This window comes from Ostrea edulis, chromosome 2, assembly GCF_947568905.1.
Source record: "Ostrea edulis chromosome 2, xbOstEdul1.1, whole genome shotgun sequence".
Taxonomy (NCBI): domain Eukaryota; kingdom Metazoa; phylum Mollusca; class Bivalvia; order Ostreida; family Ostreidae; genus Ostrea; species Ostrea edulis.
Genome location: NC_079165.1, coordinates 9,935,545 through 9,958,352, shown reverse-complemented (window position 1 = coordinate 9,958,352; position 22,808 = coordinate 9,935,545). Strand labels below are relative to the sequence as shown.

The 22,808-nt window shown below is 36.0% G+C and overlaps 1 protein-coding gene across 3 annotated transcripts; it reads left to right on the top strand.

The window, feature by feature from the left end:
* Positions 1-5,711: 5,711 nt before the first annotated feature.
* LOC125682009 (D-serine dehydratase-like) lies at positions 5,712-22,137 on the top strand. Of its 3 annotated transcripts, XM_048922381.2 has the most exons (9): positions 5,712-5,766; positions 5,909-6,066; positions 10,264-10,401; positions 16,871-17,010; positions 17,222-17,402; positions 17,547-17,668; positions 18,208-18,400; positions 18,639-18,744; positions 21,956-22,137. In XM_048922381.2, exons 2-9 carry the CDS (start codon positions 5,909-5,911, stop codon positions 22,043-22,045), a joined length of 1,128 nt encoding a protein of 375 aa, XP_048778338.2. In that variant the 5' UTR covers positions 5,712-5,766; the 3' UTR covers positions 22,046-22,137. The 3 variants fall into 3 exon arrangements, with proteins under 3 accessions (XP_048778338.2, XP_056012034.1, XP_048778339.2); XM_056156059.1 differs by lacking the exon at positions 5,712-5,766 and having other exon boundaries at positions 5,869-6,066; XM_048922382.2 differs by lacking the exon at positions 5,712-5,766 and having other exon boundaries at positions 5,985-6,119.
* Positions 22,138-22,808: the final 671 nt, after the last annotated feature.

The window sequence follows — 22,808 nt, the reverse complement described above, 5'->3', positions numbered from 1 at the left end:
TACCGCAAGAAAGCCGACACATTGTAAACACAAACAACGGGATAGGGGCTTCTGTGAGAAATATGTATAGAAAATAGAACACAGTGTATTATGAAAAGTGGTACACATTTTTAAATGTCTACAAAATATAATTTTCATGGATGCATTTCATTAATTGTCTTACCAAATTATAATACATGTACATTCCCAAAACACGTACCTATTATGATGTTCAATACTGGATAAACAGTATGATAAACGGTTCATTTCTAGATACTATAATCCATAGGTCCCACCTTTATATGATATAAACAATTTTCAGTTAGTAAATATAAATGTCAACATAAAAATCATTGTCTTCTCACGATATATTTAATGTATGGAAGCCCATTAATGTATATAATCAATAAAAAGAAAGCAAATGGGTTTGCTTTTGAGTATACATGCAAATATGGGGGAATCCTGATTAATAATGCTTCGACTATTGAGAATCGGACGTATAAACAATGAACTAATTTATATAAATTATTTAGTTTAATGAATTATATTCGACAATTGTAAAATAGATAAATGTGTTGTCATACGTAAAATTGAACAACTTTTCAATTTTCATATAACTTTTAAAGACGTCACATAGAAAAAAAAAAAAAGAACTTTATAACTTATACCTGGAAAGTTAATCTGTTTCAAGCTCCTATCAACATCAAGAATAAAGATGTATCATACATTATGGATAGAATGTAAACTGAGGATAATGACATAAAATCTTTCATGGAGCAGTTTTCAAAAGATTAGAAGACAGAGTCCCAAGAATAACAAGAGGTACTGTGAGCAATGCTCACTAAGAATACCCCCCGCTTACCCCAATCTCCCAAAGGGTGTTGGTAATAGGTATAAACTACCTCTTTTCTGAGTGTAAAAAACAAATGGCATGACAAACCGAACCATATTGCTACTTCGATGTCCAGTGCGCGTGACCTTTGACCTTTTGACCCCAAAATCGATAGGGAACATCTTCATCCCATGGGTAGTCCATATGTAAGATATGGTGACTGTAGGTGGAAAGGATAACGCTTTAGAGCCCGGAAACCATATTGCTACTTCGATGTCCAGTGCGCGTGACCTTTGACCTTTTGACCCCAAAATTGATAGGGAACATCTTCATCCCATGGGTAGTCCATATGTATGATATGGTGACTGTAGGTGGAAAGGATAACGCTTTAGAGCCCGCAATCCATATTGCTACTTCGATGTCCAGTGCGCTTGACCTTTGACCTTTTGACCCCAAAATCGATAGGGAACATCTTCATCCCATGGGTAGTCCATATACATGATATGGTGACGGTAGGTGGAAAGGATAATGCTTTAGAGTTCGGAAACCATTGCGTCTACAGACGGACGGACGGACGGACAGACAGACGGACAACCTGATTCCAGTATACCCCCCCCCCCCCACAACTTGTTGCGGGGGGTATAATAAAGACATTGATTGTTTACTAACTAGAAGCTTTAAATGGTGCCTTACTAAACATGGCTTCTATCGCTGGTGTTATAATAATTTACAAATATTAGTTACTTGAAGTAAAACTTGAGCATTGACGAAGTTGCGCCGAGTCAAGTGAACCGTAAGAGACGTTCATTAAACCTGTGTTCACAATCGGCACTTTTTCCCGCCCATAAATTTTTGTTCTGTAATGAAGAAACTCAAGTACAAGGAAAAAACACAAACCGGTCAAGTGTGTGACAAAAACAGTAGAAGAAGCCATCAAAAAAAAAAACTCTGCAAGGAATAACCGTGTCTGTGAGACAATAAGTTGGTTGGTTAATTGTATATTGTTTAATGTCTCGCTTGATAATTTTTCACTCATATGGAGACGTCGTCATTGCCGGTGAAGGGCTGCAAAACTTGCTCGACGCTTATGGCCTTTGAGTAGGGAGGGATTTTTATCGTGTCACACTGCTGTGAAACGGGACCTCGGTTTTTGCGGTCTCATCCGAAGGACCGCCCCATCTAGTCGCCTCTTACGTCAAGCAAGGGGTACTGAGGACCAGTTTAACCCGTATCCCTACGGGACAACTATAAGTAAAGTTCGATATATTGATTTTGTTGCTAAAGGGGCGATGTTTTATCCAACCTGTAGAAACGTGCACACTAGGTCCGATGACCAAAACAAGTCAGAAACTAAAAATGATATAATTCTTGAACATCAAGGAAAGGCATTTGACTTTATCCGAATATATGTTGATAAATATTGTGTAGAATTACGTGGTCAGGGGTATGACAATGCTCAGAGAGAGATACTTGTCATTTATCACGACTCATATAACAGTGATTACAAAACTTGAAACCTGAAATCAAAAACAGAAAGAAAATGTGGTAGTAAATTTGGGAAAACTCCAAAAGCCGATTCTACATGTGTTGCTACTGAACAAGCAATTGAATCTGTATTTGCGTTAGCCCTTTCAAGTCAAATTACCTGCTATGATAACCAAAAGGCAGATTTTTAGCTGCCACAAAATTGCCATGCAATAACTTACTATGGCCACCTCACCATCTTAATACATGTGTATAGAATATCTCATTGCATTTCTCTCTCAAGTCGTGTCAGACAACCCACCGTTTTTCAAGAGTAAAAGGGTTTGCCAAATTGTACTCTCAGGATATATGTGCTTCAGCTATGAATGGCAAATGGATATTACTTAAGCAGTTCATGTTTGAAATGACTATGCACCATCTGACTAGAAGTACTGACTTAATTACACTATTAAACATGTTAGGTCACTGTAGAAGTTACTCACAGACGCTGGCGTTTGAAACGCCTAGTTGCAATGCTATTACAAATTCTGGATTAATATTCCATGCAAGAATATCTCTTACAAATAATTCACGACAGTAATTTATATTTACGCCTCGCCTTAATGTCAAACGAATTGATATATAAACAAGGGGTTAAGTTCTTTAAAGCAAAATACATGTTTGCAAATGCCCATTTTGTGTTTGTAAGATTCTCAAAGTTTTTCCATTTTTTAAACAATACTTTAATGACAAATTTCATGTTTTTGCCACAAAAGGTTACATACTTTTAAACAGTAATTGTTTTCAATGGTCCATATTCTATATATATGATCTGAAGAACTTTTCCATTTTCGGCGATTTTTAAAGAAAGAAAAAAATCATGTTTTAGCCCCAGAAATCGTAAATGTTCCCAAATATACTACTCAAAATTTGATAAGGATCATAGATATTTTTCTGTTTAAAAAATTAATAACTGCATAACTGGCAATATTGTGTCCAAGTGAAATCAAAAACGTCTTCAACAAACTTGCACGTGCATTTCATGCCATGGGAAATGCGTTTCTCATCACAGTTTATGCTTTTGCTACCATTGCACGATTTTCACTCAGGCATCGGTGTCTGATTCTTTCTATCAAACTCACTTGAGTGTTTACACTACGTTTATCAACACAATGCCCCCTCAACGTGTAAGGCGTCCCCTGACGACAGAACAACTGGGCAGATGTATTGGAATGCTTGACCCTAGCTATTCACAACGTGACGTTGCAAATGCACTAAACGTCAGCCAGAGCGTTGTAAGCAGGGCCTGGAACCGACAGCAAACTTTTGGTACAGCAGCACACCGACATGGGGGGTGGTCGTCATAGGTCGACAACCCAACGCCAAGACCATTTTGTGGCTCTTCAGGCACGACGCCATCCCTTCTGGACAGCAACCAGCCTACGTAACGACCTCCTGAACGCCTCGGGGGTGAATGTGTCCACTCAGACGATACGGAATCAGCTTCACAATGCAGTTCTCAACTCGAGAAGGTCATGTGTTCGAGTCCCTCTGACTGTTCGACACCAGCGGGAGCGATTGGACTGGGCTGAATATCATGTCACTTGGACACAGAACGATTGGGTTCAAGTTCTGTTCACCGATGAGTCCAGGTATTGTTTGGACTTTACAGACAGGAGGCACCGAGTGTGGCGACGACAACGTGAACGTTTCCATGATGCCAACATCAGTTAATATGACCGTTATGGTGGTGGTTCCATCATGATCTGGGGTGGAATGAGCAGGGATGGAAGAACAGATCTTCATGTCCTGGAGAGAGGAACAATGACGGGGGTGCGGTACCGGGATGAAATCCTCGATGTTTACGTCAGACCCTACGCTGGTGCTGTTGGCCTTGAGTTCATCCTGATGGATGATAACGCCCGTCCTCATCGCGCCAGAGTGGTGGAGCAGTACCTTCAGCAGGAGATAATTATCCGTATGGACTGGTCAGCGCGCTCGCCGGACTTGAACCCGATTGAGCATTATGGAACATGCTGTAGGTTGCCCTTTCACGCCGTAGAGCACAACACACGACTTTGGCAGAGCTCGGAAACGCCCTCGTGGAAGAGTGGAACAACCTTCCCATTGGAAACATCCGGGTGCTTATTGACAGCATGGCTCGACGTTGTCAAGCCGTCATTGATGCAAGGGGAGGCCATACCCGGTATTGACACTTCATCGACTAAGTGTAATGATGGACTATCCCCAAAAACTGTGTAATTCTTTCTCTGGTTTGCTGTTAACTTTTTGTAATGAAATGCCTTTTGGTGTTGTTATCAGCTTTCAAGCATTCCGTATTGATAAAAGTTCATGCCGTTTATGAATTTTCATTCATAACCTGAGTAAGCACGTTTCTGAGTCAAATTTATGTCTGTTGTTATGATAGTGGTAAATTACACACATATAACCTAGTGATCCTTATCAAATTTTGAGTAGTATATTTATGTCAAACATCTTGTCAATCAAAGGGTTACATAAGTTCACATAATACTTGTTTGCAAATGTCAATGACATCTGTATCGGACTTGAAGAGGTTTTTTTTTTCAGTTTTCAGCTATTATTTTTACAAATTTTTGGTTTTTGCCCCAAAATTCGAAAAGGTCTCCATGCAAACAGTCTGATTTATAGTTAAAGGGTTACATACTTTTGCAAATACAAGCTATCACTGGGTCGAATGCTGCCTGACGTCTTATATATATATATATATATATATATATATATATATATATATATATTTAGGTCATTCGTCTTATTTAATGAACAATTAATGATGCCCTCGAACGATTTTTAAGAAGGTTTAACGATACTTCAGAAGCAGACTTCTTGAAGAAAAAAATTATGAAAATGAAAACTAAATTTATGTTGGAGTAAAATGACCTTTTTCTTCAGTGTATGTACAATTTACCGCATGGAATGTGAAATATTCGCATGATTTCTCAATTGACCCATACATCCATTTCTTTGTACCAAGTGTCCTTAATGAAATCATTAAATACTTCACACAAAGGAATTTAATGGCACCTGGTCCCACCTCTGGTTTGGCCAGGGGTCGGTGTTAATTTTGTGTTATCACGTTTAATGACGGTTTGATAATTCATTAAATATTTATACAACCCGTTCCAGTTTGTGTATGTTATAAAGTGATCTATATTTAAAATGATAAAAATAATCCACAACCTCTCAGCTGTAAATGACAAAATAATTTCCAACCCTCTCATATACCTCAAATGTAAACGACAACAAATTCCCAACCCTCTCTTGTACCTCATATATTTAATGACAAAATAATCCAACCCTCTTTTGTACCTCAGCTGTAAACGACAAAATAATTCCCAACCCTCTTTTGTACCTCAGCTGTAAATGACAAAATAATTCCCCAACCTCTTGTACCTCTCGTCAGAATACAAAGATAAACCATCACGCTTGACCTACTGAGTATACCGACACAGGTAAATAAACTTAAGTCATTTAAAGTGTTCTAACAATCCAAAACAGAAATTTCGTGTGTTTAATAACGGGATCAATTTCGTTTTCTTTTTCATTGCATTTGTGATAGCAGCAGAGTCTATTCCATTTCGTTTTACTTTAAAGATGGAATCCGAAGAATTACCGACAAGCATAAAAGATCTCCCGACGCCATGTCTTCTGGTCGATATCGACAGGGTCAAAAGAAACTGCTCTAGAATGATAACACGCTACAAAAAGATAGGAGTGGAACTGCGGCCTCATATGAAAACCCACAAAACTATGTAAGCAATGCAGCCCGACTGATTCCACGATGTATTCAATAATACAATTTAAGGTATTCAATGTACATGTATAATGACCATATTTCATATCTAATAAATGGATGGTGGAATTTTTGTAATCATGGTATCATTTTGAAGGGTTCATCAAATAAAAATAATCTGTCCACCATAGGAATTTTCAAAATTTTGTTTACTGCTTGATTTATTTCACCTAGAATTTAACATTGAAGTATATGGGGAAAGCATGTTTTATTACAATATTTTAAAAAGAAAATATATTTTCATACAAATCTCTTGGTAGAAAGTTACATATACTTTCATTTAATGAAAATATGAAATAAAATTAATCATTGACCACACACATTTTTAGAAAATTAGATTTGTCTTATTTTTACAAAGGGCAGACAACTCTTCCAAAAAGTCTTAAGTGCAAAAAGGTCAGCTTCTAATCATTTACCAGTCATGTGAATTTCATCTGCTTCACTTTCATCATTATTTAACAATAAACATTTATGTTGATCTAAATCCTTCAAAATTGTTCATTATCCTTTCATTATACATGGAATACCTTAACTGCTATCAGCATACTGCCGTATCTATAGTGTTTGTCAATCTGTCGACTAGATTGGGGAGCTTAGGAATACTCGCTACGCAGCGAGAGACCCATTTTTGGCACAGGGGCTCGGTAGTCAGATATTAAAGTTTTGTATTATTTGTTCCCGAATAATAAATTGAAGTTTTGCATTATTTGTGTCCGAATAATAAATTATGTATAATAAAATCACCAAAATCCGCTTTTTTCGTCGTTTTAAAAAAGGTCACTGGTGTATCATGTGTACATTAAAATAAGTACTTTTTTATTAGCTCACCTGAGCTGAAAGCTCAAGTGAGCTTTTCTGATCGCTTTTTGTCCGTCGTCTGTCCGTCTGTCTGTTAAACTTTTCACATTTTCGACTTCTTCAGAAGCACTGGGCCAATTTCAACCAAACATGGCCAAAAGCATCCTTGGGTGAAAGATTTTCAAGTTTGTTCAAATGAAGGGCCATGTCCCTTTCCAAGGGGAGATAATCACAAAAATGCAAAAATAGGGTGGGGTCATTTAAAAATCTTCTCAAGAACCATTGGGTCAGAAAAGCTGAAATTTACCTGAAGGCTTGCTGACATATTGCAGATTCAAGTTTGTTCAAATCATGGCCCCCGGTGGTAGGATGGGGCCACAAGGGGGGATCAAAGTTTTACATACAAATATATAGGGAAAAACTTTAAAAATCTTCTTCTCAAGAACCACTAAGCCAGAAAAGCTGAGATTTACAAGAAAGCTTCCTGACATAATGCAGATTCAAGTTTGTTCAAATCATGGGCCCTGGGGGTTGGATGGGGCCACAATAGGGGATCAAAGTTTTACATACAAATATATAGATGACAAAGATTTTGGTTCAATGTCACTATTTTTATTATATATACAAATTGGCAATGAGCTATTACAAGGAAAAGAAATAAAACACAATAAATATTGTTTCTTTCCAAAAATATACAACATATCAAATAATCAGTCAACAAAGACATTGTCATGAATATTATGGAAAAAATAAACACAAATACATCAACAACATACCCCAATTGTATGGTAGTGCCACACCCAATTAAACCCGTCTCACCGGAACAAAGAGGTATTCTATTGTGAATAATAAAAAAAAATTGTATAAACTCATTGTCGAAATTACTAAAGAAATATTCCACTGCTATAACGCATTAGAATTGTTATAACTATAAATGAACGTTAGCATATTTATGAAATTAATAAAATGCTAAATGTTACTATCGTAGAATTGTATTGATACTGATAATATTTATCCAAAATAAAATATCAAAACATTTTATAATTTGCTTACCAATATTAAAAATGTGTTACCCCGAACTCTATTCGAACACCCAGTGAACTGTGTGAAGGGCGGCGTCAGAATGAAGAGCGTGCACATATAGTGAGTGAGTTATAAATAAGCCGACAAACCGGTTTAAATATTCCAAGTAATCAAACATAATTTATAAATTTCTTAATTACCTGGACTATTGTTATAAACACAAAATACTAATATTAAATTGTATCTGAAACTTAAATACATAATTTTGCATATTTTTTAATCTCAAACAAAATGATTCGCAAGGACAGAACTCTATAAATAACTCTCAATCAATTACGGCGCGCAGTTCGCGATAAAATTCCGCAATACGATTTATGCGTCACATGTAGCAAAAATCTTTTAAAATCTTCTTCTCAAGAACCACTGAGCCAGAAAAGCTGATTTTTACATGAAAACTTTCTGACATAGTGCAGATTCAAGTTTGTTCAAATCATGGCCCCCGGGGATAAGATGGGGCCCCAAGGGGGGATCAAAGTTTTACACACAAATATATAGGGAAAAAAATTAAAAATCTTCTTCTCAAGAACCACTGAGCCAGAAAAGCTGAGATTTACATGAAAGCTTTCTGACATAATGCAGATTCAAGTTTGTTCAAATCATGGGCTCCGGGGGTTGGATAGGGCCACAATAGGGGATCAAAGTTTTACATACAAATATATAGGAAAAATCTTTAAAAATCTTCTTTTCAAGAACCACTGAGTCAGAAAAGCTGATTTTTACATGAAAACTTTCTGACATAGTGCAGATTCAAGTTTGCTCAAATCATGACCCCCGGGGATAAGATGGGGCCCCAAGGGGGGATCAAAGTTTTACACACAAATATATAGGGAAAAACTTTAAAAATCTTCTTCTCAAGAACCACTAAACCAGAAAAGCTGAGATTTACATGAAAGCTTCCTGACATAATACAGATTCACGTTTGTTCAAATCATGGACTCCGGGGGTTGGATGGGGCCACAATAGGGGATCAAAGTTTTACATACAAATATATAGGAAATTAAAATCTTTAAAAATCTTCTCAAGAACCACTGAGTCAGAAAAGCTGATTTTTACATGAAAACTTTCTGACATAGTGCAGATTCAAGTTTGTTCAAATCATGGCCCCCGTGGATAGGATGGGGCCCCAAGGGGGGATAAAAGTTTTGCACACAAATATATAGGGAAAATCTTCTTCTCAAGAACCACTTAACCAGAAAAGCTGAGATTTACATGAACGCTTCCTGACATAATGCAGATTCAAGTTTGTTCAAATCATGGACCCCGGGGGTTGGATGGGGCCACAATAGGGGATCAAAGTTTTACATACAAATATATAGGAAAAATGTTTAAAAATCTTCTTCTCAAGAACCACTAAGCCAGAAAAGCTGATTTTTACATGAAAACTTTCTGACATAGTGCAGATTCAAGTTTGTTCAAATTATAGTCCCCGGGGGTAGGATGGGGCCACAAGGGGGGATCAAAGTTTTACATACAAATATATAGGAAAAAACTTTAAAAATTTTCTTCTCAAGAACCACTAAGCCAGAAAAGCTGAGATTTACATGAAAGCTTCCTGACAATGCAGATTCAAGTTTGTTCAAATCATGGGCTCCGGGGGTTGGATGGGGCCACAATAGGGGATCAAAGTTTTACATACAAATATATAGGAAAAATCTTCTTCTCAAGAACCACTGAGCCAGAAAAGCTGATTTTACCTGAAAACTTTCTGACATAGTGCAGATTCAAGTTTGTTCAAATCATGGCCCCCGGGGGTAGGATGGGGCCACAAGGGGGATCAAAGTTTTACATACAAATATATAGTTAAAATCTTTTTCTCAATAACCACCGAGTCAGAAAAGCTGATATTTACCAGAAAACTTTCTGACATAGTGTAGATTCAAGTTTGTTCAAATCATGGCCCCCAGGGGGTAGGATGGGCCAGAAGTGGGGGGGGGGTCAAAGTTTTACATACAAATATAGGAAAAAGCTTTAAAAATCTTCTTCTCAAGAACCATTGGGCCAAAGAAGTTAACATTTACATGAAAGCTTTCTAACATAGTGTAGATTCAAGTTTGCAAAGGTTAGTTTGGGCCATAATAGGGACTAAGGTTTTACATGCAAATATATATGGAAAGTCTTCAGATATGGGCCAAGGTGACTCAGGTGAGCGATGTGGCCCATGGGCCTCTTGTTGTCTACATGCTACACCTTTTTTAAAACGACGAAAAAAGCGGATTTTGGTGGTGGATTTTATTTAGATCTGAACATTAGTTTATGAATACACATTCCCTTATAGAGAAGGTGGTGATCTGATGACTGACGGAACACGCAGAAAAATTGTTGTCTCCACTCTAGCCGAAGCGGAATTTTTCGCAGCTGGCGGATTTGATGACATCATTTACGGCAAACCTGTCATTCCATCACAAATTCCCAGGTAACGAAATCAACACCAAATTCTCAGGTAATAATCAATGTCTAATTACCAGGAAATAATTAACGTCAAATTACCAGGTAACAACCAATGTCAAATTTCCAGGTAATAATTAATCATTATTATTATTTATTAGTATACATTTATGATGCGCTTTATCTAACTAAAACAATTACCCTAGAGCGCTTTAAATGTAAAACAAGAAAAACAAAGAACAATAATTACATAGAAAAAGGCATGAAATAATACTAAAGTTGAGGGTTTTAAAAATAATAATAACTATACATAAATACCGAATTACAGATTATATGCAAGTTTAAAAAGATACGTTTTAAAGTAATTCCACCCTTCTGTGATGTCATCAGATTTTGCAAAATCAATGATTTATTTACATTTATGCGTGATAGGAACATAAATTTTGTTGGAGTCTTTTCCGATAGTTATTGCAAAAAATCTTGTTAAAAATAAACTATTTTAAAAGTCTAAGTTATAGATGAATAATCAACGATACGTTTTAAATTATTGAATCCAAGGGCAATACCTCTGTTTCTATTGATTTCTTTATCAAGTCTATTATGCGATGATTTCCTTTATTTTTACAGACATTTTGTATATTTTTGTGAAGATACAGCTTCATGAAATTGTTATGAATGCTACTATATCGTCATAACCAGTTTGTATGAAATTTTGATAATGCTGTTCAAGGAAAATTGCAATTTTCTGACGGTGATATATGATTCTGTTTATGTACGGCTCTTATCTTAAAAAGTGTGATGACATATGTATTTTATTTGATAATTTGTTAGTTTTAACTCTAATGAATGAAAATAAATACATTTTTCAAACTTGTATCAGATAAAACTGCGAGTATGGAGTTACCTTAAGATTGTTTTTAAAAACAGCTAATGAATCTTCGACACGAAGATCCAACGGGAGGCAGTTCCATAAAGTTGATGAAGAAACATCAAACCGCCTTTCGCCATACAGTTTAGTACGAACGCGTGGTTTTATAAGGTATAACGAATGCAAGTTCAAGTTCATTTATTTTCACTCACACCATCCATCGGTGGTATATGAGGTACAATAAATAATAACAGAGTCGTCTTAATTAATCGTGAAGAGCATACACACACAAAAAAAATACTAATAATAAAAAAGAAAATGCAAGAGATATACTCTGCGCAGTCTGAAATGTTCGCTGAGGATGGTAGACTTGAACTAATTCCTGGATATATGCTAGAGCTAATCCATATAGAGCCTCGAAAGTATACAATAGGATTTTATATTTCGTTTGATATGTCACAGGTAACCAGTGAAGCGATATGAGAATCGGTCTGATATGCTCATGTTTCCGTGAACATGAGTGACACACTAGCCTAACGTGAAATTCTAGGTAATAATTAAAGTCAAATTCCAGGTAACAATCAAAGTCAAATTCTAGATAATAATTAACGTAAAATTCCCAGGTAATGATCAACGTCAAATTTCCAGGTAATAATCAAAGTCAAATTCTAGATAATAATTAACGTGAAATTCCCAGGTAATGATCAACGTCAAATTTCCAGGTAATAATCAAAGTCAGATAATAATTAACGTGAAATTCCCAGGTAATGATCAACGTCAAATTTCCAGGTTTTAATTAAGGCCAAAGTACATCCCCTTTGTTTACTTATTCAGGAATTAACAAATATATAAAAATATCACAGAGAAACATACATGTACATTTAAAACAAGACATTTTCTAAAATAACTGCACAATACATTGTGTGTTATCATCCTTAAAGGTAAAATAAAACTGTTTCAGCTATTTGATATTAGAAGTACAGTGGGTGTATAATGTATATACCTATACCAAGGTGTACCCATTAAAGTCACATGGCTTATTTCCAATGAAGTCCTTATAACCTTAAAAAGTGACATACACAATATATTGTAATCATTTTAAGACATAACAGCCATATTAATTGGATAATTTTGATTAATTTACCCATGACCTTATTGACCTTGACCTAGAATAAAGATGAGCTAAACATTAACTCTTTCAATACCAATTCACAAAATATGCGCCGATCTTCAAATTGATATGACAGCATATGCACCAACAAGTCCAAGCATTGACCCAAGGGGCCTGGAAAAAACCCAGTGTCCGATGGAGATGGTATTCTATGAAAAATTCTGCCATCGATGAATCTAGAATTCATGTTTTCAGCCACACGATCTCACTTCAAATATTTTCCCGTCATAATCCTCTTGAAAAATTCAATCTTTGTTGATATAATTAGTTTTGTAGACACGTAGGGTAATACGGAAATATATGGGGTCCTTGAAAAAAAAAATCATATTTTACGCCGAGTTCAATATGGTGGGTTTTTTTTTTTAAGGACCCCATACATTTCCATAATATCCCTCTAAGTGTCTACATAACGAATTTATCCTGTCGCTGATTTTACGTACACAATGATCAAAGGCATATTTATGGCAAGTCATCTTCATATTTATTCCTCTATCAAGATATCTTAATATATAATTTATGAGATATCTTTACTTTTTAGTAATATACCTTATAGATTTTTAAAGGATATCTCATATAATTTACAGTTTATAAGACATCTCATAAAATATATAAGATATCTTGTAAACTATATAAGATATCTCATAAAGTTTATAAGATGTCTTATATATTAAACAAGATATCTCATAAAGCTTATGAGATATTTTATAAAAGATAGAAGACATCTTATAAAATTATTTTTATAAGATATCTTACTATATATATAAGATATCTTATATGTTTTATAAGATATTTCATAAACTTTATAAGATGTCTTATATATTTTTAAGATATCTCATAAATGAATCTTTATAAGATATCTCATAACCTTTATGAAATATCTTATAATTTTTATATCTTATAACTTTTATAAGATATCTTATAAAAGAATGTTTATAAAATATCTTATGTTTTATAAGATATCTCATATAATTTATAGTTTATAAGATATCTCATAAAGTATATAAGATGTCTTACAAACTTTATAAGATATCTTGTATATTAAACAAGAAGTTTATGAGATATCTTATACAATATATGAGATATCTTATAAACTTTCTTTTATAAAATATCCTATAGAATATCCTATAAAAGTTTTAAAGATATCTTATAAAAGTTATGATAGATATCTTATAAAAAATCATTTATGATATATCTTTATTTTTCTTTATAAGATATCTTATAAAATATATAAGATATCTTATAACGTGTATGAAATATCCTATATGTTTTATAAGATATCTTATAAAGAAAAATTTCTAATATCTCATATCTTTTATACATGTAAGAGATATCTAACAAAGGATATAAGATACCTCATAAACTTTAGATATCTTTAAATAGGAATAAATGTAAAAACGGCGTGTTTTCGTGTATGTTGCAGGATAAACTCCGATGTCTCAAAATGTTTTGAAACATAAAAGCCGAGACCAGGGAGTTTATCCTGCAACATCCCCGAAAACAAGAACTTTATTTCTATTCTACTATGGCTCATAAATACACAGCATATCGTATTCCTATATAGCTAGGAATTAGTTCACTGTGACGTCATTGCAACTTCCAAAACGGCCTACATTGTTGGTTGGTTTTTTGTTTGTTTGTTTGTTTTTTGGGGTTTTTTTTGTTTTGGTTTGGGTTTTTTTTTGGGGGGGGGGGGGGTTACTGGCGAAAAAGGTGAGATGGTACGGCTATTCTAAATCTATTTAAAAGTATTTAGTTTGATGTTAACGGATTATATCAATAATTGCTTTGAATACATAGTTCAAGAAAAACTTGTCTGTGCATTGCCATGTTCATATGTGTATCGCACTCGGAATGCAGACGATTGATTTAAACTGAATGACAAATGTTTTTTGAACAGTCATTAATGAATTTGTTCTACAACATTACTGGTTGATTTTTATGATTATGAATTTGAATTATCAGTCATCCACTTTATTGATGCATTATCAAAATACGAAGTGCAAGCGAGATAAGTATAAATTTTTCTCATAATCAGTTCTTATGTATGAAGGTATATCACAGAATAATGACCGCGATTCCTTTGATCTTTGCAGTAACCGTGGTAGAATAAAACGAAATAAATAATGTACATGTACATGTATATGTATTCTTGAGATACTTTATCAAATGTATCACAATCAAAAAATGTTTGCAACATTAACCAGCAACAACGGGATAAAACCAAAAATGAATTCAGTTGTTCTCGTAGACATAACTCGATCACGCTAGCAGCTGCTTAACTTGCGTGATCAAGATACCTGGTAGGGACTCTACCACATCACTGGAAAAGCTAGCTCCCTAGCGAGGCAGTATAAGTTCCCTCTGTACTGTCCGCTACATTAGGTTAGTAAGGGGCATAATATCGTTTTACATGTATATAGTATTGGTAACAGCCAATGAAAATTCAATATTTTTATCAAAGGCAGGATAAAAAGAGGTCATGACAGCTGCTGATCACTCAAGCGTAAAAATCAAAATATTATCTATATGGGAATAAGATCTTTCAATATGTTGTCTGTAGGACTAGGATCTCTCAAAACATTGGCTATATGGGCTGGTTGGTTGCATATTGTTGAAAGTCCCGCTCGAGAATTTTTCACGCATACGAGGGCTGTTCGATATGTAATGTGTATTGTACGATATCTCAAAAGCATTCGACTCAAATAGTGAAATGAACATTACATCCCTTCAAAGTATTATCCGCAGTTTGAAATACATAATTTCAATCTCTGAATCTATTTCTGAAATGCGTCACGGTACGCTGATTTAGGTAGACCTCTGAGGCACTGACGGATGGCTGAGCCAATTGCTTGTCGGGACTTGTAACGACGACCAGATAAGAACTTTTTGAGTTTTGGAAAAAGGAAAAAGTCGCATGGGGCTAGATCTGGAGAGTATGGTGGGTGTGGCAAGACGATAACCTTCCCCGAGTTCAAAAATTGTTTCACAAGCTCAGATGTATGTGATGGAGCGTTATCATGAAGTAGACGAACATGCCTAAATCCTGACACAGGGCGTCGTTTATGATAATATATCTTGAGCTTTTTCAGTATAACATCTCGGTAATACCGACCTGTAACATTTTTGCCCTTGGGCACCGAAATTTGTACAGCTATACCATCACATGAGAAGAATATGCAATAAAGAACCTTCTTTGTGCTTATGGTTCTGTTGGCAACTACAGGCCTTCTACCGTGTTTAGTTAGCCATATTTTGTTTCCAATTTTTCTTACTGGTTCGAAATAATGAACCATGTTTCGTCACCAGTAACAATGTTTGCAAATTGTCTTTGATTGAATTTGGGAAACATTTTAAGCAATTGCTTAGCGGTTTGTTCTCATACCCGTTTGGTCATCTGTCAATATATGCGGTATCCATCTGGCAGAAATCTTTCGTACTTTCAAAATACGCTTCAAAAGGAAATGCACCCCCGATAGCGATATGCCAACAGCTTTGGCAATATCGCGAATCGTGTATCTGCCATCATTTTCAATTATTTCCCTGACTTTTGAGACATTTGCCTTGCCTGTTACAGTCACAGGTCGGCCAGATTTTGCTGCATCTTTGACGGACTCTGTGCTAGTCAGAAATTTCTTTCTCCACCTACGAACTGTCTCATAAGATACCTTATCAGACCGATAAACTTCCCCCAATTCAGTAAATATCTGCATTACCGAATGACCGAGTTTTGTGCGAACTTTTATATAAGCTCTTTCTTCAATACTCTCAACCCGTTTCCTAACCATTTTTACAACAGTTGTCAACGACTGGCTCTATTGAAATGACTATAAGTTTAAAACTATGTGGAGCTGAAGGCTCGTGTTTATACCGTTGGAAAGGTATTGAATAGAGTTATTCAAGAGTATCATCATACACGAAATCGTGCAAAGCGTTATCGCGCTGGGGTACAATACACATAACATATCGAACAGCCCTCGTATGGAGACGTCATCATTGCCGATGAAGGGCTGTAAAAATTTAGGCTTATATTCGGCGCTTACGGTCTTTGAGCAGGTAGGGATCTTGATCGTGCCACACATGCTGTGACACACGGCTTCGGCTTTTACGGAAGAGGTGCTGAGGACCTACGGGACGGTTATGTGGGAATAAACAGTAGTAGTAAAGGCTCTTAATCGTGTCATCCTGACACGGGCACTGTTTGTTAAGGTTAAAACCGTAATACAAGTGACTTGTACTTCTAATGCGGGATGCTTGGTGACATGACAGTCACTGCCTGTATTAGATGCATTGGGTTTGACGCAGCGCCTGGATGCGAAATTGAAACCTGGTCTGCTATTTTTACAGCGAGTGCGCTAACCCCTAGGCTACTCCGAGGCGTGCCCTACTCCGATCGCTCGTTCTGAGTAGGAGTTAAACTACAAACTATATCTTCTGTGATTTAGATATTTATTACTTTAGGTGCAAGAAGCTGCAAGAGAGGTGCACTCAATTCCATCTGCTGTTTGAAAACGAAGAGTCATTTTATTCGTTAGAGAGGACCCCTCTGGAAAACAAAAAATGGACAGTGTTCCTGGAAGTAGATATCGGGGGCTGCAGAAGTCAGTGATCTTTTCATGAATATGCTAATTTCATTTTTATATTTACGTAAAATACCATTATTTTGGTGTTATCGATTAAGGTTATGCAAGATTTAATACATGTAGCTTATTAGCTCTGGTATCATGCGAATTAGCACAAATCTTTCTAAATTACAGTACTATATCTAGGAAACAGTAACATTATCACGGAAATAGTAACAACTTATTTCAGCTGGTGTCCCGTGGGACAGCGAAAGAGTGATCGAGTTAGCCAGGTTAGCATCACAGGCCCAGAACGTGGAATTCAAAGGTATCTACTCTCATTCCGCTGTGGCTTACACCAAGACCTCTGAGACTGCCTTGAGGGGTCAGGCCAAACTCGACACCCAAAGAGTCATGGGCGTGTGTGATAGGTACATTTAGAGCAACAAAGAGCATATACAGTATAATCTGTCTAAATCGGCTATGTGTGGTTCCAAAGAAATTGTATATTAAACCTTGAGGCATCTATAAAAGGCTTTTTCCATTCCATTTGACAAATAACGCTATCTTTGTAGAATCCGACAAGCCGGAATTGCAGTAGATTCGGTGGGTCTGGGAGATACCCCTTCCTGCTCGGTAATCGACGACTCCATGGCCAATCTCACCGAAGTACATCCTGGCAACTATGTATTCTATGGTACCTCAACAATTTAGCATTATCTGTAAACATGCTATGGACGTATACAAATATAATCTTGAAAGTTGTGTTGTGGAGAAACGCCTAGCAGTAGATGGTTGATTTTCATGCAGTGCGTCATCCTAATTTTCATCAGCTACATATATGTTTAATTTTTTCTTTATTCTTGTGTTATACAATCCACAGGGACTTATCTTCCGGATTATGGAGAATAAAAATACGAATCCTCATTAAAATCACCTTTGAAATCGTTTTGATAAAGATGTCGACACGTTTTGGTAATTAATACGTCGTTTAAATTACACACCCTACAAGTAATATATCAATATAAAGGACGAAAGTCGCCATCTTTGAAAAATTACCCCCACTCAGTTCAATACTCGTTTTTGTGCTCTAAGCTTAAAATTTATTGGATTGTCGTGGCAAAATTCACTGCAGCGATGATTTTCCTAATTGATGGCGTATTTGTTTTATTTTCCACAATTCGGAAGACAGTTCCATGTTATACAATCTAGTCACACAGTAAGCTTTAATTGCAGATACCCAGCAGTGCGGCACTGGTTCCTGTACAATGGACGACATCGCTGTTCGCGTGGCCACTCGAGTTATAAGCCACAAACCAGAAATCAATCAAATCGTAACGGACAGTGGCTTTGTGTCCCTCAGCCATGACGGATTAAGCAGCAATCTTCCGAACGGAATTGCGGTGTTCCAAGATCACCCGGAATTAAGGTACGGGCCCAAGTTTACAGGGGCGTATTGTTAAATTTTGAAGTCCAATTTCGTGGGGTTTTTTTAAAAATTTTGAATTTATCATGACAATAGATTTTAGACTACTTTTTGTGTTTCTTCCCCTCGTCATTTCATTTATTTTGGCTCACCTGAGCCAAAGGTAAGGTGTTTGATAGAAGCATTGACATATCTTGTGATTAAATTCATAAAATAAAATGAATTGATCACTTCCATGTAGATTGCAACGTGTAACCCAAGAACATGGCTGTGTTTCCGTCAAGAGTGGAGATATAGACTGCCGTGCCTATCCTCTGGATTCCATGCTGTTCATCTACCCGTATCACGTACGTTTCATTTCTGGAGTGCATGCATCTCAGCTGTATCGATACTATCCGATACTACCCGAATACCTTTTTATGCCCCCGGAATCGAAGACTCGGGAGCACATAGTTTTTGGTTTGTCCGTCTATCTGTCTCTGTCTGTGGTAAAAATGTTTAACCTTGGTCATATCTTTTACACCATAAAAAGTAAATCTTCTTCCATATTTGGTATGTGTATTTCTTGTGGCAAGACCTTTCCAATGACACCAAAACATTTGACCTAGTGACCTTAGCATTGACCTATGGCCTACTTTTAGAAAATTCAAATACAAGCCAAGATTACTCATATTGATATGAAAGTGTTAAAATTGTTGTTGTCCCCGGGGGTAGCGTGGGGGGGGGGGGGGGGGGGGGGCTTATATAGAGAGGATATCTATATTGCATGTTTTGGTATTTAGGCTTGCTGAGCGAATAAATACACCATATCAACGAGTTGGATAAATCAAAATACGCAGTTATAGATGTTCTATTTATCTTATACGTTTACTTTTCGCTTAATTTTGAGATGATTCCCAGTGTGGTAGAAACAGATGATTAAATTTGTTTTGAATCCGTGGCTCAGGCGTCGTACTTATTAATCTTCCGGGAAAAAACAGTGCGCTTATAATCGATTCATGTATATTACAAAGGGAATTTCTATAAAAGAAACCATGGATGAAAATTCTTGTAGAAGGGATTATATATTATAATTAATAATGGTTTTGCCATTCCAACAAAATAAGAATTATTGACCTAGTATTTATTTTTTGACGTAGGCCTGACCTTCTGATAAAAGTTTGATGTCGCCGTCTTTTTGAAATAAACATGTGTGACAACGATCAATGAAAACAATGTTTTAATGCAGCGTAATTAGAATGTTCAACAATTTACAATGAAAAGTAGAAGTGTTTGCGTATTTGGATTTTATTCAAGTGGTTTCTTTGGATCTTAGGGCGAGAAGAAATCCTGAGGCACTTTAGTAAGTAGGGTGCCTAAAGCTGTTGAGATTTATTACATGTATTTAATATGGCTCCAAAGATTGTGAATGCTTGGTACCGCAACTTGTCGAGGTACTTTCAATTAGACCTGTCTAGTAGGCGGTTGATTCCTTGTTGATGATAATAGTGTGGACATCTCTTTGTTTTCTTATCGTAATATTTAGTAGGCTTAGTTTAACATAGTTATTGATCTGGTTGACATTTTTTATGGTCGGTAACCTGCATTATATGTCAGTGGGGGCAATATCATTTTAATTTTGCTATAAAAGAAATTCTAAATACATACAGAATAACAAGTTATATGCTATATTTCATGCGTCGATATGCATAAACACAGAAAATATGTCATCCAAGAGGGGACAGTGTCAAAAGTAGTTCGGACCGGAAGTGTTTTATCAAACGGGTGTGTGATAAAGCTAGGCTTTATCTCACTTGCAATATACACCACATGTATGAAATAAACAGGAAATATCTTTAAACACCTTAAAACGGGAATAAGATTGAATAACAACAGGAAATCAAAGTTTTATCTTTTAAATTTTCCCCCTCAAGAACACCAAGGTCATTATTAGTGATATTAATATGCAATCATCTTCAGATATGGGAATACACAGGAAATTAATGAATACAAATTCTTTTCGAGGTTAGCAGGGTCACACTATCCTCTAAGTTGTGTTGTTTCAAGTTTTTTATGCCCCCGTGACTAAAGTCTGGTAGGGATGTATACTGTTTTTGTCCTGTCTGTCTGAAACTTGAACCTTGCTCATAGCTTTTGAATGGTGAGTGATATTACTCCAATATTTCATTTGTGTATTCCTTGTAATAAGACATTTCTTGTGGTTTTTTGTTTTCTGATCTTGTGACCTTGACCTTTTAGTTTGACCTACTTTTAAGGAAACTTAACATAAGCAATATCTCAGGAACTTTAAAAGATATGGCTTTCACATTTTGTATATAGATTGGTTATGGCAATTTAATGCCATGATGTTTGACTTTAGAGATTGATCCCAATTTCAAAATTTAACGGAAACTTTAACTTTGCTGATAACTTTCAAACGATGAGTGATATATCTTTCATATTTCATGTTTGTATTCCTTGGGACAAGACCTTCCTTTCAGTACCAGTGTTTTTGGCTTGTGACCTTTTAACTTGGATTTTAATCTACTGTGAAGAAAAGTTAACAGGCAATATCTTCTGAACTGTTTAAGGGAATACTTTGTATATAGATTCCTTGTACAATACCTTGCGTTTCATACCATGATATCTTACCCTGTGATCCTGTATCATGGTTATGTCCTGACCCTATGGGGCTAGGTTAAGACCACCATATTGTTCATGGGAATAAAGATTGCAAATAATCTTTTAAAAATCATAATAGCTGAACAAGAGCAGGGCCAAGGTGACTCGTATGAGCGATATGACCCATGGGCCTCTTGTTTGAGAATACAGGAGGGTATCGCGGGTCGCGAAATACGATTGATATCGATTTGATACGAACAAATCTTATTGCATAAGTGCGTATTATACATAAAAAAGGATGAACATAAGTTCTCACAATCTCTCTCTCTCTCTCTCTCTCTCTCTCTCTCTCTCTCTCTCTGTGTGTGTGTGTGTGTGTATGTGCATATTCTTACACATCTTTAGAATTTTTCCGATTATCTTTATAATGTGATTAAATTTTACTTACTATAGGATTAAACATTCTTTTTGAAGAATTTATCGATGTGTAAACTCCGGACATTTTACTCACAAACTGAATAAAAGTGCGAAGCACTTTTATGTTAAGTTTGTGAGTAAATTGTCCCGAATTTACACATCGATAAATTCTTCAAAAAGAATGTTTGATTCTTATAATTCCAATTCATTGTATTAACAATTGCAAAATTTTTAATAGTTTCCCCGCACTACGTTATTTGTTTTCAGGCGTGTATGAATACATCGCGTTTTCGGATTTATTGATGTGTAAACTATTGTTCAGCTTTATTTTTTGTCCAATCAAAACAGTTGTAACAAATAACATTGGAATTATACTTCTTTAAAAAAATATATACTTTTCGGTAATTCAATGATGAAGAATATTTTTGCTTTATAATATCATTTTATAACTGATCAATGAATAAAGAGTGGCTCTCTGTAATAAGTTTCTAGTACATTACATTATATTGTGATAATAAGTTTGCTTTTTTATATCACCAGGCATGCGCCACAGCAGCCAATCATCCGGTGTTTTACGTCCATTCTGGAGACAAAGTCCTCGGGACGTGGAAACCTGTCAAAGGATGGTGAACAATGAAGTTTTCCTTGGAATTTTCTTTGAACTTCCAGTAACGTACATGTACCAATATCATAATTATGCTGGAAATAAACAATTAAGATTATGACTCGTGCTTTTTCTTTTTTTTTTTGCTTTTTTTTTTTTTTGGTTCAGGGAATTTGATACGGATCGATTTTACTAAGTAAGGGACTTGGGAGTGAGGTACTGAGGTACAGAATTAATTATTTACATAATAGTCGTACAAGGCATTGGTTTTGAAGGATGAGTCAAGAAAAGATGGCAGCCCAAAATATATATATTTTTAAAAAAGGCTCTTTGTTCTCGCTCGACCGACTGAAATCTCCCCATTTCATAAGTTTTTTTGACACCTTTGTACATGTTACACCTGATTTGAATCGAGGTATTATCTAAATGTTTGTTTAGGGGGGGGGGAGTCCGTCTCTTCGAGAAATTCTTATTAATATTAAGACGTCGCCAGTTGTAGGTGAATAACCACTTAAACCTATGTCTAGCCCATGGGTCGTAAAGTGAGGGTTCTTTAACGTGCCAACGCCTGTCACAACACGGAACTTCACGCATCCCAGGGACCCGTGATTGCCGAGCGTATGGCGAGGGACCAATCCCTGTTTGCGTCTTAGGTTTGAATGGTCATGGCACGAGTGGGGCTCGAACTCGCACCTTCCGGCTTGGATTTCGCGAAAAAATCTTAATTTGAGTTTTGTTTTGCTTAGCAGTCAAAATTTGAGTAAAAGTGCATACTTAAATCCAAGTTTC